The sequence below is a fragment of the Hyperoodon ampullatus genome, assembly GCF_949752795.1.
Source record: "Hyperoodon ampullatus genome assembly, chromosome: 5".
Classification (NCBI taxonomy): Eukaryota; Metazoa; Chordata; class Mammalia; order Artiodactyla; family Ziphiidae; genus Hyperoodon; species Hyperoodon ampullatus.
Genome location: NC_136918.1, coordinates 57455405 through 57474116, shown reverse-complemented (window position 1 = coordinate 57474116; position 18712 = coordinate 57455405). Strand labels below are relative to the sequence as shown.

Below are 18712 nucleotides of genomic sequence, written 5' to 3'. Positions count from 1 at the left end.
AAAAAAAGATATGGCCTCCAGCACAGCTTTTTTTAACCACATCTGGCAGTTTTGTGAAAATGAGAGACACACCTTCCTTGAGATACTTTACTGCCATCTGCTGGAAAATTATTGTAAAAGCCACATAAATCTATGACTACTGAGCTGAAAGGCACTTCCTGTGATTACACAGTGCCCAACCTACACATCTGTAGGCAGCAGCAGTTCTCTTGCTGTCTCCTTTTTTTTTTAATTGAAGTATAATTGACTTACAGTATTACATAAGTTTCAGGTCCACAACATAGTGACAATATTTTTATACATCACAAAAGGGTCACCACCATTGTCTACAATTTATACGACCTTAGACCAACCATTCAACACGTCAGGAAACTTGGTTTCAACTTCACAGTGTTCTCATAGGCTCAAAACAGCGTAACAAGTACACATGAAGTACTCTAGAAATGAGATATCAGTAGTTGTTATCTAAATGGTGTTAACATTCAGAAAGTGAGTGAGAGGCAATATGGTAAAAGATGTTTTCATTGTAGAGATATTTAACATTGTGGTTTTGAAACCATTAGTGTTGAGAGAGAGCGCGTGTGCAGTGGTGACTTATAACCCTGTTACCCTGTACTGGGTTGACTTTTCAAGAGAACACCTGCCATTAGGTGCCGAATTTTGCCACTCAGCCCACCTCTGATGTCGTTTTATGTTGATTTTCTTTCCCCCCCAAGCTAGTGGTACTGTGATGTCTAGACTGTCCATATAGACAGACTTCTGAGGTAAAAAAAAAGGTCCACCTAGACAACGTTTATGTAGTGCCTCCCAGGGTGGGGGTGTCCACATCAAAGCTACAGATGATCAGCGAGTTCCTCTTACACGCGAGGTGCTGCACAAGCCTACACAGAAGCGGCAGTGCTCCTTGAATGCTTAAGTACATCTCCTCTGCACTTCATCTCCTCAGGATGGAGGCTGAATCTGGTGGAGCTGCATAGGTCTACCATGCTCCTCCTGTCTCAAAAAGGGGTCAGCTTCTATACCACCAGGCTTACGCAACCAGATCCTGCAAAAAAGAAGGCCTGCTGATTTTAGTATTCACAAAACCTGCTGGTTAATGTCAGACTCAGTTGATTAATATTGACTTTATTTGCTTTTCTGCTCTGTATGTGGATGGTTGGCCATTTATGGCACCATTTAAAAACTTCATCCAGCTGTTGTTTTGTGTTCTCTTCTGTCCTCATGAAGGGTCTCTAATTTTTGTTTAAAGGAAAATAACCGTGTGCTTAGGATACACAACACTCAGAAAGTCAGCCTACAAATCTGACATCAGAAATAATTATTTTTACCAGTGCTGTGTGTAGTGTATGTCCATACTTAAACACATACATACACACACACACCACACACACAGAGACGAAGATCTTATTGCATAAAAAGTGTAAACATTCAATGTGTAACCCTCTTTGGTAGCATTTGCAGGTATGGGGTGGAATTTGCTTGGTATATAGAGCTCTAATAAATTCAAAGTAACTAAGAGATGATTCTCTCCTGTATTTCTCCTGCAGTGTTCTGAAAGTCTCCCTGTTCGCACACTAAGCATTGCACCAGGTCAGTGTCGCCCACCGAGGGTTTTGGGTAGACCAAAGCACAAAGAAGTCCACTTAGAGTGGGGTGAGTGAACACATCTTCACGTTGCCAATTTGGACAAGTGGAGATTGAGTTTAAGACTTAATGCTTTGTAATCAAGTTCCAGGTCTTCCTTCTGAAAACCATATTTGTTTCTATTGAAAATGCCCATATGCTGTTCAATGTACATGGGCTTGGGTTTGTATTCTCCCCGCGTTGTCACTCACCCTCCTATTCCTGATGGTGCCACACGTGCTGTTCATCCTCTACCCTCAGAGGGCACTTTCGTAGAAAATGTTTCAGAGCAGCCAGTCTTTTCAGGAATTTTTCAGCTTTATTCATAAAATAAAAGTTGTGCTCAATTTAGAGGTTAAACCAAGAAATAGTTCATCAGGTAACATCTGATTCCTCCTCATCTTTGCTGCCTTGTTATGTGTGGGTCCTGGTGTTTTACTGTATCGACTCAAACTGTATTAGCATTTCCTGTCAGGTCAACAATTTACAAGCATGTAAAACTGCAAATATAAACCTGCAAAACACTGTCAGACAATTGTTCCCCATCACTTATGCCTAAAATAAGATAGTGTGCCAGTTTTGGGTCCTCTAACTTGATTTAATGTGTCCTTTGGTTTCAAGTTAAGGAGAAGATTTTCTCCCCTCTATTTCTTGCGTTTACCTGGCATTAGGATATAAAGGAATTGCCTAAAAGTTCTACGGTTTTGGAATTTTGTTAATATCATTAAACGTACTTGCTTTGGAAAGTATGGATAACATCATTCAGAAACTTTCTCTGTATATCTTTTTTCTGGAGTGGGGTTTCTTTTGTAAATATCGAGGACAGGCCACCTACATGGTGTTTTGCAAACCTTGTGGAAAGTGAGGTGTGATAGGGTCAACTGGAAACACAAAAGTGTTCTGATATGAAAAACATTCTCCTTTCCCAGATGTTCCTGCCTCTGAAAGTGGCTGTGAGGTCTCGGAATACAGCGTGGAGATGACGGAACCTGAGGATGTAGCTTCGGAGGTGTACCACGGGCCCGAGCTTGAGTGCACCGTTGGCAACCTGCTTCCCGGAACCATGTATCGCTTCAGGGTGAGAGCTCTGAATGATGGAGGGGTGAGTACACGCTTATACACCGTAACGGAAATATAAGGTCCCGGCACTTCCGTTTCTACCCTCCTAAAATCTTTAGCAGTATCTGTCCAGCCTTGACAACCATTAAAGAAGTGTATGTAAAATCTAATTTCTGAAGATACACTGTTTTGATTTCATGTAGACCCAACACTGGAAATTTTGTTTCTTTTGTCCTCATATCATTCTATTAAGATGGAGTTCAAGGTTAATAACAACATTACCCTTCAGATGCTTTTGGTAGTTTTTAAAATAATTTCCTATTTTCTCATCGACTGTATAAATCAGTTTTGGGAAACTAGGACTACGTAATATTTCTTTATCATATTGTCTAAATTACCCAGCAATGTCTTAGGTCAGTTCTTAAAACTGGACGGGGGTAGAGGCTAGGGAGGCCAGTATATCTTTCTTCCGTTTATTCCAAGTGAAAACTGTAGAACTCTCTGGTCCTTCTTACTACTCCGTCTGAAGTTGTCGAGGTGGGCTGCTAGAGACTGGAAGAGTATGTCTATATTATATCCACAAAGGTGATTGGTTTTTGTTTTTTATAATTGCAGAGTGATATGGATTGGGGGGCAATTCATAATGAGAGTGAAGTGACCCCGAAACTACAGGGCTTTTTGATGTGTCAAAGATGGGCAGAAACATAAAAGGAGGTAGAAGGGTGTGGGTAGAGCAAACCGCTGCTGAAGCCCCACAGAGCGCCAGTGGTGTGTATACATGCACTCCATGCACATAAATAGATGTAATTAATGGATGAGATTTTTACAAGTAAGAAAGCCCACTGACAGTGACAAGAAGTTGACAATGACTCTTCTAGTTCTCGGGGGTCCTGTTCACGCCTTTCAGAAGCAAAGTATGTTTGTCTTTAGTCTGTTTCATGTTAGCCATGCTGACTGTGGAAACATTTGGTCTGAAGTATGATCACAAACCTTTAACAGGAGCTGGATTTCTTCTAATTGCCCATTAGGAAAGAATTTCAGATACAGGTATTTAAATTAAAACACACACACACACACACACACACACACACACACACAAAACTAGACAATAAAAATGTATTGGTGAGAAGATAAGAAAGCCTATGCACCCAAACTTTTATGAGTAAAAAGAGGATGGATGGTGATGATCGCTGATGCTGCAGAAAAAAACCTATTTTGCTGTTGATCTGGTGCTTCTCCCCATTAATTTTTCAGAGGGATTTTTTTTTTATCTTTTCATGATAAAGATAAATGTGCAACTGGGCTGACTTGACTTTTACTTTCTCCTTTCACTAATTTATCATAAAAAGAAAGTATCTTCAGCCTTGTTTTTAAATTCTGTTGTATTGGAAGTTAACCATATATTTGACTCATAATCACCTTCTATGGGCCACTTCAGAGAGCTTCTCCCCCACCCCCAGTATATTTGCAGGTTATATTGTTAGAAAATGTGAGAGGTTTGGGGTTTTTTTTTTTTAATCTTTTTTTTCCATTTTGAAAAACATAGTCACATACTTCATTAACCTGAAAATTACTTTACTCTTTGCCCCAACTCATTGAAGTATCACATATTCCACTGTTAACATGGTGGTGATGGTTCTCTCGACGTGTTTTAAATCTGTAGTGGTGGTTGGCTCTGAGCAGTTTGGTCACTGATGGTGGTGGAGGAGAGGAGTGCAGTGTAAACCTTCAAATAGTTGAGATGGTGGGAGACATGCTGAGAAAACATTAACAGGGCCATTGGTTTTCAAAATGGAAAATACCAGTAACTAGAAGAAGTACTCAAAATTTGATAACCAACAATCCCACGAAGATTTTTGTGCATTAAAAATTAAACTGCAGTATGCATCTGACTTAGTTTTCTTTGAAGCCTTCTGAGAAATTAAAGCAGAATGCTGTGATGTAGCAAAAGTCAGCATTTTTTGTTTCTTAAGTCACAGCAAAAATGTTTAGTAAACCAACTTTCTAATCCTTTTGAATTAAAAATATATATATATATTTATAAAATAGACATATACTACTTAGGGAATGTATGTTAGAAGAAAACCTACATACTCAACTGAATGTGAACACCATTAGGTAATACTTTTAATCAATTGTATTGATGATGGCATTAGCTTAGCCCTTGTTTGGTTATAACACACACACACACACACACACACACACACACACACACACACACACACACACACACACACACACACACACACACACACACACACACACACACACACACACACACACACACACACACACACACACACACCTACCTCTACCTACCTACCTACCTACAAGCACGCATGTGTTTTTCTCTTTCAGTATGGTCCCTATTCTGATGTCTCAGAAATTACGACGGCTGCAGGGCCTCCTGGACAGTGCAAAACACCTTGTATCTCTTTTACGCCTGATGGGTGTGTCCTAGTGAGTTGGGAGGTAAGTCAGGCACGTGTTCTGCATCAGTTTGTTTCTTGTACTTTATCTGCCCCCCAGTGCAAGTTATGAGGAGCTCACAAAGCTTAAGTTCACATACAGGTTTTACACAGTCATCTGCCTTGGTGCTTGCCAAGAGTTATGGAAATTTTACCACTGGTCAGAATTGAGAGGAAATTGAGTATCTTTTTCATGCTTTTCTTTTCATGTATTTGAAATATCCTAAGGCATGTTGCTCTCTTTCTCGGTTTAGTTAATTGAACACAAACATCATAGGATTTTCTTCTCAATGAAATTAACCACTTAAATTTCTGTTTTCCAGAGTCCTGAAAGCTCTGGTGCTGATATCTCAGAGTACAGGTTGGAGTGGGGAGAAGATGAAGAATCCTTAGAACTCATTTATCATGGGACAGACACCGGCTTTGAAATGAGGGATCTGTTGCCTGCTGCACAGTATTGCTGTAGGTTACAGGTAGGCTGACACTATTCGGACATCTCTCACAAATACTGGTGTTCCATGATAGACTCTTTGGGAAACTTACTCAAAGGCTCGTGATGGAGGCCATCAGGAGGGGCGATATGGAAAAAAAGAGTTCTTTTAAATAAAAAAAAATGTAATTGTTTTGGTATTTTACAGTTAATTTTTGCTTCTCTAAGAGGTCCTAAAAAGTAGGAACAAAACCAGAATCATCTCCAGTGTACTTGTCACCACGCTTGCATCTTGCTTGCTGGTCAATTCACTGAATGAAGGACCGAGTCCAAGGCAAAGGTGGCACAGCTCCTTAGGGAAGATACCTTCTGTCTGAATTTTCTGAGATGCACATTTCGGTGGGAAAGCCACTTAGACAAAAGGCAAAAAACATTTAAAACTTCCCATTCCAGATGTTAAATGGAGCCAAAAACAAACACTAGAGTAGTTAGAACCAGTCTGCGTTCAATCGTTAAGACCCACCTCCCACTTCCCAGTGACCATTAACAAGGCTGGTTATCTGTAAGCTTCTGCTTGGGTGTCCAAATAGAATAACGTGAAGAATAATTGGCTCCTAGCCTAACCCCTAAGAGTGACAATAGTCATGGGTTTACTTTCATTTTATTGACTTGGGTAAATATTTTTTTTTCCCTTTGAAAAACCATATTGTCCTGAGAAAACAGGGTTCTTTGTTCATTTCTTTCCATTTGTTCAGTAACATTTCTTGAGCACCACTTTGTGCCAGAATCAAAGGATGATCCCGATGATGAAAAGGAGAGATACAAAGATTAATCAGTTGTGGTTCTTGACCTTGAAGAATTCTTTCCTCATACATGTTTAGATTTAAATAGATAAAGAAGCAAAGATGCCAGATTTAGGTTTCCACCTGATTTAAGTCATGGATCATATTGCTTATTACAAGCCCATCTACTCTCAGTGTCTCTGGGCCTCGGACCTCTTTGGAGAAAATATTCCCTTCTTAATTTAACTTTCCAGATCAACTGAAGCTGTTCCATTGAATTCTGAAGGCTGTTTTGTCATAAACATTTCTGGCTAAACTCTTTCATTATGCACACCTTCCTTCTCGAATGGAGGGCCTGGGATGTAATTAACCATTCTTCAGTGAGTCAGGGTCATAGCACGTTATCTGAGCTTTATAACAGCCATGATGAGTCACTGGGAAGAGGTTAAATTATGTGCTACACTCCTGTTTTTGGAACAAGGCAACATATAAATAAAAACTGTCTGCCATCACAGGAAATAACTTCAATCTGCTTTTGAGTTTTGGTGTCTCTTTAAAATGTTCTACTTCCTTTTCTTCCTTTCAGGGTGTATGTTGTCACTTAGCATTAACTTCCCAAAACTGCATTTTAAAAGATACATTGGTAAGAGTAGAGCCTGCATAATAATCTTGCCTCCCTGTCAACAACAGTAAATATTTTCAAGTGTCTATACTTAATCGTCATAAAATGAGTCAGACCCTATGAAGGGGATAGCACTTTCAAGGCCATTGCTATGCTAAAGAAGTATTGCCAGGAAAGGGGTCTCCCCAACCTGTATTGATTTCTTGATACCTAAAGACCAAATCTGAATTGTTTTCATTTGACATTGCTACGAAGTCAGGTTAAAGATGAATATTCTTTTAACTATTTGGTGCCTTAAAAATTAAATCACTGTGATACCTATACTGTGTTTTATAAAAATTGCGTGGAGCATTTCTTGTTTGAATATTTTAATTACCATGTACCCAAGTAATTCTATTCACATGAAGCATATTGTATATTATAGGCATACTCTTATATTTTAGTAAGATTCTTTTGAATTGCTTCCTTTGTAAACTGGTAATATAATAAGTGATATAACTCAAGAAAGCTAGAACAAAGCTAGGCAGGATCCTGGAATAGAGAAAGAACATTATCGGAAATTGGTAAGATTTGAATCTAACTACATAAAGTCTGTATGTCGTTAATACCGTTGTACCAATGTTAATCTCCTGGTTTGGATCATTGTTTTATACTTATGTAAGGTATTAATATTAGGAGAAGCAAGGTGAGCGATTAAATGGAAATTTCTCTGCACTATTTTTGCAACTTTTCTGTAAGTCTAAAATTAGTTCAAAATAAAGTATTTCGTTGTTGTTTTGTTTTAAGAAAATTGGTTTAGGAAAATTGCTATTGCTATTTTGTTCTTGATTTTCCCAGGGAGAAGGAGGGAAGTGAAGTACTGACAGCTGGCCTGATATACTCTGCCAGGATTTGACATGTTAACAAATTTAATCTTTACAATAACTCTGTGAATTATGTGTTACTATCCCCATTCTATATCTGAGGAAGCAGAGATGTTAATTTGCCTAAGATCACACAGTTAGTAAATAATGGGATCCAGATGTGAACAAAGCTCCAACTCTAAAAGCCATGTTCTTTTCCTTCTGTTACATGGTGATTAAAGCCTTAGTTGATATGAAAGTTGGGCTCCACAGTATCTTATTTTTCTGCCCCTGTGATAAATTTGTATCCAAAAATAAAATCTCTAAATATATACAGTAAGTCCCCTACATACGAAACTTCAAGTTGTTAACTTTCAAAGTTGCGAACGTGCGTTTGCATGACCAGTCACGTAAGTTAGGTCATGTGAAATTGCAGCTTGCCCTCTGTCTCCTGTTGCTGACGACCCTTCAGCTCTACCATCTCCCACCTCCCCTCCCTCCTCCAGTCAGTAACTCTTCTTGCCTGTTCACCCGATGCCAGCCCCTGTATGACAGCTGTTGTACTGTACTACTGTACTTTTCAAGGTACTGTACTGTAAGATTAAAAATGTTTTCTTTATTTTTTGTGTTTGTTTGTTTTCTATGTATTATTTGTGTGAAAAGTATTATAAACCTATTACAGTACAGTAGTATATAGCCAATTGTGTTAGTTGGGTACCTAGGCTAACTTTGTTGGACTTAGGAACAAATAGGACTTATGAACGCACTCTCAGAACAGAACTCATTCATATGTAGGGGACTTACTGTACTCTTAATTTGTGACATAAAAATTTTACCAGAAAGAAAGTTGGTGTTGTCATGAAATAGGACTTGATGTAAAAAAATATTACAGAAGGGTTTCAAAAGTGATTTGATAGCAAATGAATGCTCTTAGCTTGCTTCTTTGAAATTAACTGATACACAGACATTATAGTGAACCTTTCATTTAAGAGATCAGATTACTTTCCTTTTGTATTATAATTTGTCCTCATCAGCTCTCCCATGAAGTAAACGAGATTTTAGAGTACTTCACCTTCATTTTTTTGTAAGGAGGTTGCCAAATTTTTTTTTTTTTTTTTTGGCTGCATTGGGTCTTTCTTGCTGTGCGTGGGGTTAGAGGGGGCTACTCTTCATTGCGGTCCGCTGGCTTCTCTTGTTGCGGAGCTCAGGCTCTAGGCGTGTGGGCTTCAGTAGTTGTGGCATGTGGGCTCAGTAGTTGTGGCTTGCGGGCTTTAGAGCGCAGGCTCAGTAGTTGTGGCTCACGGACTTAGTTGCTCCACGGCATGTGGGATCTTCCCAGACCAGGGATCGAACCCGTGTCCCCTGCATTGGCAGGCGGGTTCTTAACCACTGCGTCACCAGGGAAGTCCCCAAATGTTCTTATAAGGAAAAAAATATTGTTAATAACATTTATTGAGCGCACACTCTGTGTCAGATACTGTTCTAGTTGCCCAGGCTACAGCAGTGAACCCGAGAGCCTTGCCCTTGTGGAAATTACATTCTAATCAAGGGAGTAATTAAATGAAATATATACTATTCTGGTGACAAATGCTATGATGAAAATAAAAGCAGAGAAGGGAAATAAGAAATGAGGGGGGTCACGGGAGTTGGAGTAGGGGTGACTATAAGTTTTAATATGGTGTTCAAAGAGGTCTCCCTGAAAAGGCAACACTCGAGAGAAGCCTGAGAATATGATTGAATGGGCTGTGTAGATGTCTGGGGAAAAGCTCTGTGGACAGAAGGGGCAGCAAGTTGCAAAGGCCCTGAGATGAGAGCAAATTTAGTGTCCCTGTGGAACAGCAAGGAGGCCAGTGTGGCCGGAACAGAGGCAGTGAGAGGGAGGGTAGTAGACGATGAAGGCAGAGCGGTCCTGGGTTCTTTGGGAAGGTGGTGGCGGTGAGCAGATTAGACAGGGTCTTATAGGCAGTTGTGAGGACTTCAGAGGTTATTCTCTATCCAGTGAGAGGCCATTGAAAGGGACAGTGAATACAGACTGTGGGGCAAGGGCTGACACAGGTACCAGTTAGGAGGTCATTACAGCAGCCAGATATGAAAGAGTGTAGTTGGACTAGGTTGGGAAAGGATGTGCTGATGCTTTGGGCAGGGGTATGAGAGGAAGAAAGATGTCCAGCAGTGACTCAGAGATATGATTTGAACACCCTGAAGGATGGGGAAAACCACAGGAGTACAGTGGGGTTTTTGATGAGCAGGGATAGGGTGGAGTCTTAGAGCTGTACAGACACTTGGGTTTGAGATGCCCGTTTGACATTTAAGTGGAACTATTCAGTAGGCAGTTGAATACACTAGCCTCACATTCAGGGCAGAGGTCTGAGCTACACAAATAAATTTGGGAGTAGGATATAAATGGCATAATATTTCCCTGAGACAAGATGAGATGTCCAAGAGTTTAAGCAGAGATGACAAAGAGGTGTGCAAGGCCCAAGGCCTGGTGCCCTCTAGTGCTGAAAGGTCCCGGTAATGAGTAGCAGCCAGGAGAGGTGATTGAGAAGCAGCAGCAGCAGCAAAATAGAAACAAAAAGATGGTCCCAGAGACCGAGTGAGTGAGGATTCGAAAGCGGTGAGTGCTCAGGTGTCAGTGGTGACGCTCACGGGCTGAGCATTGACTTCAGATATGAATTTAGCATTCACATGGAAAACAGTAGGTATCTTTTCTAAAATTCCTATAGCTCTTCCAGAGCAGCACTTGAGTTAAAAGTCAGATTACTGAATTTTGGTCCCAGCTTGGCATCTAAATCTGGGGCCTGAGTACTTAATTTGACTTTGAGTTCCCTCCTCTGTGAAAGGCAGATAAGAATACCTGCCATATATTATCTACCTCAGATGGTTATTGTGAAGATTGCATAAGACAATACATAAACTGAAGTGGTCTATGCAAATATAAAGTGTTATTTTAAAACTATTTTCCATAAGAAATGGTGATGGCGATGTTCTCTCTTATTAGCAGAGAAGGTGTGATTGGTATTTTTTATTTTTTTATTTTTTTAAGAAGATGTTGGGGGTAGGAGTTTATTAATTAATTTATTTATGTATTTTTGCTGTGTTGGGTCTTCATTTCTGTGCGAGGGCTTTCTCTAGTTGTGGCAAGCGGGAGCCACTCTTCATCGCGGTACGCGGGCCTCTCACTATCGCGGCCTCTCTTGTTGCAGAGCACAGGCTCCAGATGCGCAGGCTCAGTAGTTGTGGCTCACGGGCCTAGTTGCTCCGCGGCATGTGGGATCCTCCCAGACCAGGGCTCGAACCGGTGTCCCCTGCATTGGCAGGCGGATTCTCAACCACTGCACCACCAGGGAAGCCCTGATTGGTATTTTTTAGAAAGTGGTATTAACATGAACATCGTGGAGGATTTATTTCTACCTCCATTTCTAGCCGTAATCGTATGTTACTTTAGACTTATTTAATGCCTCACGTGGAGGCATTAGAATGTGCTCATGGGGTAATGTGGACTTTGTCTCGCTATTATGTTTTTTAGGCTGTTAATCAAGCTGGAGCAGGACCATACAGTGAGCTTGTCCTTTGCCAGACGCCAGCATCTGCCCCTGACCCTGTCTCTACTCTCTGTGTCCTGGAGGAGGAGACCCTCAACGCCTATCCTGATCCGCCTTCTGTGTGCCTTGTACTGAGCTGGGAAGAACCGTGCAATAATGGATCTGAAATCCTTGCTTATAATATTGATCTTGGAGACATTAGCATCACCGTGGGCAATACCACCACCCACGTTATGAAAGATCTCCTTCCAGAAACCACCTACCGGTGAGTGCAGGAAAGTTGAAATAAAGCTGCGTGGACACGTCAGCACTTGGGGCTACAGACCCTTCAGGTCCTAAAGGCCAAATGGGTGAATTCTAGCCACTCTTAATATATTTGAGTACTAAATGCTAATATAGCTTAAAAACTTGTACTACTTTTTACTTTATGAGTTGGTTATAAATTGATACAAATCCTAACCCTTGAGGGGGAATTTCACCTCATTTCAAATCAGTTCCTCCTTGTTGGTTTTTTGATAAACTACTTTTCTTCGTGTTTTTACTGTGACTCATCACTCTATGGACACCCTCTGTCCCCAGCATGTACTTGGTCCACCTCTGAAGTAGGGCTCTGCCATTCTTCTGATTCCCCCAAAGCAGACACACTGTTACAGAGCATTTGTGATGGAGCTTTTACTCAGGATTTCATGAGGGGCCAGTGAAAAGACATTACATCATGCTCCACTCAGTTACCACTTGCGTTCTTTCTTTTCCCCAGAGTTCCTGTCAGGGAGCCAGCACCTTACCTTCCTCTTCTCACACACCTTTTTCTCAACATAGCCTCTTAAGATTTCAAGTCATTTAACTCTGTCCCCAGGGTGCCATAGCTGGGGGACCAAAACAGAAGTTTAGGGTTAGTGTTAGAGGAGTGCAGGAACCATCTGGTTAGTCCAGTGCCCTTTGTCAGATTAAACGGCTTCTCAAGGAGGCGAAGTAGAGCACAGATCCAGGTACAGGTCCTTAGGTGTGTCTCTGGGCAAGTTACTTAACCTCTCAGTGTCCCAGCTGCTTCCACAGGGCGAGGAGAACAAGATTACTTACCTCAAAAGCATGTTATAAGGAGTAAGCAAACAAATAGTAAATGCTTGTATAGAGCCCAGCAGTACACAGCAAGCGCACAGTAAACATGTGTTGTGATTTTCATCATCACCAAGATCTTCACCCTGAAAAACTAGTTCTTCTTGGGGTAGGGCAGGGGGAATGAAGAGCAGGCAGGTAAACTTGCTACTAAAAAAGCGTTTATCATTTCACTGATTTTTTTTCTGCAGTGTTTTCTAATGTTATAATCTAATAGACTACCTTTTTTTATCCCCAGAAACTGAAGAAAGAAACCAGCTTAACAGCTGTAAGATACAAAAGTTCTATCCTGCCTAAGCATGTTACCTCTGCTTTCCCTCTCTTACCAAGTCTCTTGTGAATGATGCGTATAAGTGAATTCATTGTGCTTTTCAAAACAGTGACAGTTTTTTGTTTAGTCTTTCCTTCTTTTAAGAAATCTCTGGGGCACAGTACTTAAGCACTGTGGGTCTATGAAATAGTGATAAACACTATCCTTGCCCTCAGAGCACTCAGGGAGTTGGGGGACACTTAACAGCAACCTAAGATAGCAGATGCTTGTGACCTCACAGGCTGAAAATAACACTGTACAGAGTCCCGTTGGCTTTTCAGAGAGGAAGACCCAGGGTTCAGAATGATCAGGATGGTTTGAAGTGGGAGTCAAGTTAGAAACTGAATAAAGGCGGTATGACTTACTATAGATGAAGAGGCAGGCCAAGGGCATTTTTTCATTTTTAGCATTGTAGCCAATCTCAGAAAACCAGCCACCACCTTTGTTTGCTAACCAAATACTGACTGACCATTGTGTCCAGAGCACTCTAATCAGGTGCTGAGGAAATCCAGAGGTGAATTAAACCCAGAGCTTGACCTCAGGGACATTCCCCAGTGATGATGCTCTAAGGAGACCTGACCATGAGGTGTATCTCTGGGGGGAAATGACCAAGTGAATGTCATCCCCTAGCTGTTTCTAAGAGACTGCATGTCCAGAACATTGCCTGACTTGGATTCCTCAGGCCAGAAAACCTATGAAGAAGCCACTGGCTCAGGGCTCACTGGAAGGTCTTTTGTCCAGTGTGATCCACCCCATGTCTACGCAGACTGGACTCAGATCCTCAGGTCAGTCCTCTGAACATTCGGGTCAGAAATCATAAAAGGCTTTTAGGGCAAGGTGTCAGCCTGAGAATTTTGATTCTTCCTGCCATTATGCATACCTTAAAGGTGGCTTAAATGATTATAAAACTTTATGGTTTTTAGAAGGTTGATATTGGAGGAATGCTGATGTTTATTAGTCAACATATAGTTGAATGACTTCAAGAAAGAAATCTAGAGGTCAAAAGCTCAAATGAAAGAACTGACGTAGGGGATCTTTGCTTATTGATGAAATGCCAGTTACAGTGGAAATTATCAAGAATATCTTCCACATAAGTGGTTGATGAAAGACATGTTAAAAAGTACCTCAGATTAATTCTGTTTTGGAGAAGATGAAATGGTTTAGTAATGTACAGCGTTTAGATTTGGATAGTGAAACCTCAAGAATCTATTTAAAAAGTGCTTAATAGATGTAGCATAAATAATTCATTTCAGTATTAATATGCAAGGCTAGCTATATTGAGCTGAACATGGAAAGTCACATTGAGAGGATGTCACCTCTTAACCTTACAGGGTAGCTTGGAGGACACCATTTTAGACAGATTGCATGAAAAATGTACAGCTTTAGGAAAGACAGATCTTTGGCCCTAAGTCATATTGTGTTATTGGCAAAAAAAAAAAAAAAAAAAAGATTTAGCCAGAGGATTTGCTGGCCAATCAATAAATAAATTGGATGTTTCACATTTAAGGTCATCTTTGTCCAACTTAAGGAATTTTATTTCTATAGTACCTAATTGGATTCTCTGTAGTAGAACTCCAGTCAACCCATAGTCTTGTTCTTTTATGTTTCAAAAACACAATTGCAGTAACTGTGGTGAAATACAAAATGAGTATTTCAGGGAACTAAGGGTATAATTTTAGTCCAATCAACTTTTACCTCACCTTTTTTTGTCCCATAAATTGGTTAAAATATAAGTGAACAGATCATGATGTTCTAGATAAAAATGTGGAATGAAACATTTTAAGCAGCAATGGGGCTTGTTTCTTTTGGGTTTTTTTTTTGTTGTTGTTGTTTTAACGTTTAGCAGTTACACATTGTTCTCACACGGAGTTATATTCTTTCTCTGTCTTGCTGGGACAGAAATGTGCACCTCTCCAGCAAACCTACTCACACAAAAATGGATCCATCCCTTCTCCACTGGTGCTTGCCAAACTATCCACTGGCTTGCTGACACCCTGTATAGAATTTGGTTGGAATTACAATGATTTTTTTTTTTTTTTTTTTTTGCGGGCCTCTAACTGTTGTGGCCTCTCCCGTTTTAGAGCACAGGCTCTGAACGCACAGGCTCAGAGGCCATGGCTCACAAGCCCAGCCGCTCCGCAGCATGCGGGATCCTCCCGGACTGGGGCACGAGCCCGTGTCCCCTGCATCGGCAGGCGGACTCTCAACCACTGCGCCACCAGGGAAGCCCTACAATGATATTTTTAAAGACATTACTTTTAAGCTTAGAACTGAGTTTTTGTTTTTGTTTGCAGAGAAAAAAATGTTACTGAAAACAGAGACGTAGCTTTCCTTTGCATGCTTCCTGCCACAGGGAACCATAGGCTTTGTGAGCTGAGACAAGATTACCTGGTGTCACCCCCTCCCAGCACCCTGGTGTGAGCATCTCCAGTGATGGAGCAGTGTTTTCAGCTTCTACTCGCCAGGCAGTGCATTCCAGTCGTGGATAACTCTATTGCTATAGAGGTTCCCTTATATTTTGTCAAAACCTCTCTATAGCTAAAATCTACTCAGTTGATCCTGGGCTCTCCCCCAGAGCAGTGATATTCAAAGCATGGTTCCTGGACCAGCAGCCTCAGCATCACCTAGAAACTTATTAAAATGCCATGTATCAGGCCCTACTGGAGGCCTACAAATCAGAAACCCTCGGGGTGGGGCCCAGCACTCTGTGCTTTAATTAGCCCTGCAGGAAATTCTGATGCATGTTAAAAGTTTGAGAACTCTGCCCTAGAGCAATGATTCTGGAATGCTAATGTATTTAGGAATCACCTGGAGAGGTTTTGCAAAATACAGAAGTCTGAGCCCCACTCCTAGGGCCTAGACATCATTATCTTATTATTTCAGCTGTCTCCTACTTAACCATCTTCACTTCATTCAGATCTGTCTTCACTGGCATGGGTTTTCTATAATCCCCTCAATCCTCTTCATCGGGTGATTTCTGTTTCTTGATGGCCTCTTTAATGAGTAGTGCCCTGACCTCCAGGAACATTCTGGCTGGCTCAGAGCAGAGCAAGACTGTCACCTTCCTTGTTCTCCATACTGAGCAGTTAGTAAGGTTGCCTAAGATTACTTTTTTTGGCAACCTCATTATATGTCTGACTCATATTGAGCTGTCAAATAACTAACACTTAAGGTAGATTTGTTTGCTGTGCTGTTTTTGCTAGGTAAAATGGGGATGAAAATAACATTTGTTGAGTCCTTAGTATATGTCAAGCACTACATAAACCTGTCAAGAAGTGAATCATAAATCATTTCGTTCTAACAAGATGAAGTGGGCTTTATAAGGGGACAAGTTCTAAGTAGTTCAAAAGTAGTGGACTGGAGTCAGACAGACTTGACATCAATCCTGAGTCTCTCACTTGGTGCCTCTGTGACCCCTGGCAAGCTATCTAGGCTCTCTGTGCCTCAGTTTTCTGATCTGTAAAATGGGGATAATTACATAATAGGGTTGTCATGTTTTAGACTTCAGGCACCTTGTGTGGGACCTGACACCTGGTAAGTAAGCACTCAATAAATTATCTGTTGCTAATGCCTGGTAGGGTAGGGAAGAAAGGAGCCGGCAGGTGGGTTATGACCAGATTACAGATAGAAATGTGTGTGGGAATCTGGCATTATCCTTTAAGCCACAGGAGACATTTAAGGTTTCTTTCCTGTCAAGACAGGGCACGAAGAAAAGCAAGCCTAAGTGCCTGGAGACGGAATGTGGCACTGGTCTCTGAGGAGCTGTCAGAAGTAGCTTGGTTGAAGGGAGGGATGACTCTGAGCTAGCTAAGGTTACCCTTCCAGGGAGCCTTCTCCGAGTAACTTTACTCTGAACACATCTTTTCCCCTAAAGAGGTTTTCTGTATTTAAGCTACTATTTATTATTTCCTCAGAAGTTATCTGAAGATGATACTCCTTCATATTTTTCTCTTCTTAATTGGATGATTAGGTAGATTGGTGGGCTAAAAAGCCCATCTTTTGCTTCTTAGGCCTGTCTTACCCCTGCTCTTCATGGAGGAAGGGGGGATGCTGTCCTCACTGTCCCCTCACTCGAGGCATCCCGAGTACTGGGACGGCTAATTGTGATTGAGAAGTCACCTTTCCCAGTTTTCAAAGTCGTTCTTCTTTTAGCATACGTAGTGTCATTTGACAGAGAGAGTGTGTAAAGTGCATTATGTTAGGCTATGATCTTCTGAAGCAGTAATGTATTTGGCATCTAAAATTAGAAGATATTATTTTAATAGTGGATTTTCAATCAAAATTTATAAAGAGTATACTTCTTAATTTATTTAATCAGTATTATCAGTGTATTGATGGATATTGCAGACTTCTAGATACTTAAAGAGATTTTTCACATTAGTCCTGCCAAGATAGAGCTTCTCAGAGTTAAGTCACTTCCCTGAATTGGAAAGCAAAATTCCATTTCCCTTGTACTTACTTTGCAGAGCTTAAGATTTCAGAAAATGATACACATTGCATGTTAAAAGAAAAAATGCAGATCCTATCTAAATGTCAAGATTAACATGTTACTTCACTTAAAGAGAAAATGTCTCAAGTTTGGGTTTGGGATAGACTAATTTAATAAAACTTGAAAATTATTTTTTTCTGAGGCAAATTTTTAGGATTGTTCCTCAGGTTAGTGTTTGGTTGTTTTTTTTTTTATCAGTCCTGGGTGAGCTCTCACTGGGATTAGGAAATTATTTTCACACACTGCATTTTTCATCCCAAGACTAAAGAAATATTAACTACCGTAGTCCTTGTTCAGTTTTCTCTGCCTCCTAGACTAAGAGTTCTTAATATTTTTAGAAGACATGGCCTCATTTGATCAGTTCCTCAGTTCTATTTCAGTTTTGAGTGCTACTTTATCATTAAAACTGATTAACATTAGTTCAGTACATCAGCTACATGGAAAAATGTTTTCCATGCATTTTTACTGAAACACATTTTGTTATTTGAATAAATTGAAGCAAGTATTTTAAAACCTAGGCAGTTCATTCCAAGGCCAAAAGTTGTTTTACTAATGTGAAAATAAATTTGACTGTTCTAAATGTCTGTTTCATTGGCAAAAGGCAGTTGTTGAACTGAAAGTGTGGTTTGAAATAAAATTATCTTTTGGTTGGATTAGAAGCTGCGTTTGGCTCAAGTTATGCTTGGAGGGAATGGTGTGTCAGAATGCACAAAGACTTTGAGCCTAGAAAGACCAGGTTCACACCCAGATCTGACCTATATCTGCTGTGAAGATTAGTGCAAATGACTGAACCTAGCCGGCCTCAGTTCCTGCACTTGTGAAATAGAGTTAATTCCTTCCTCATGGGGTTGGGGTAGAAATTAGAGACTATCAAATCTAGACTTCAGCACCTAGTAGCCACTGTATCAATTAGATGGAATTATTTAACCTGAGCTTAACTGCAGTTTCCTCATCTCTGAAAGCAAGAGAAGGGACTTCCCTGGCGGTCCAGTGGTTAGGGCTCCGCGCTTCCACTGCAGGGGGTGTGGGATCAATCCCTGGTCGGGGAACTAAGATCCTGAGAGGCTCGTGGTGTGGCCTAGATAGATAAGATAGATAGATAGACAGACAGACAGAAAGAAAGAAAGAAAGAAAGAAAACACTCATCTCACCGCATCCACGGGTACAGAGGGCCGACTGAACTGTGCCATTTTATATATGGGACTTGAGCATCCATGGATTTTAGTATCCACAGGAGTCCTGGGAACAATCCTCTGCAGGTCCTGAGGGACAACTATACTAGTTCCTACTCCATAGCATAGTCCCTTGAACAGAGCAAGTTCTCAGTGCTGTTTGCTGCAGTGGTTATTAACATTTTCATCTGTTTCTAAGCTGTTATCTCACCTTCTGAGAAGGCAGTCCTTTTAGCTATTGCTGGGTCCTTGGC

General features: G+C 40.8%; 1 protein-coding gene across 1 annotated transcript in view; it reads left to right on the top strand.

Moving 5' to 3' along the window:
- Positions 1-18712, top strand: part of FNDC3B (fibronectin type III domain containing 3B) — a gene marked incomplete at both ends in the record, with an annotated part of 281051 nt that overhangs the window by 232232 nt on the left and 30107 nt on the right. Inside the window, 5 exons of the mRNA XM_079704135.1 lie at positions 1548-1653; positions 2553-2725; positions 5041-5154; positions 5474-5623; positions 11356-11636. Coding sequence (XP_079560261.1) covers positions 1548-1653; positions 2553-2725; positions 5041-5154; positions 5474-5623; positions 11356-11636 — 824 coding nt within the window. The remainder of the gene's footprint in view (positions 1-1547; positions 1654-2552; positions 2726-5040; positions 5155-5473; positions 5624-11355; positions 11637-18712) is intronic.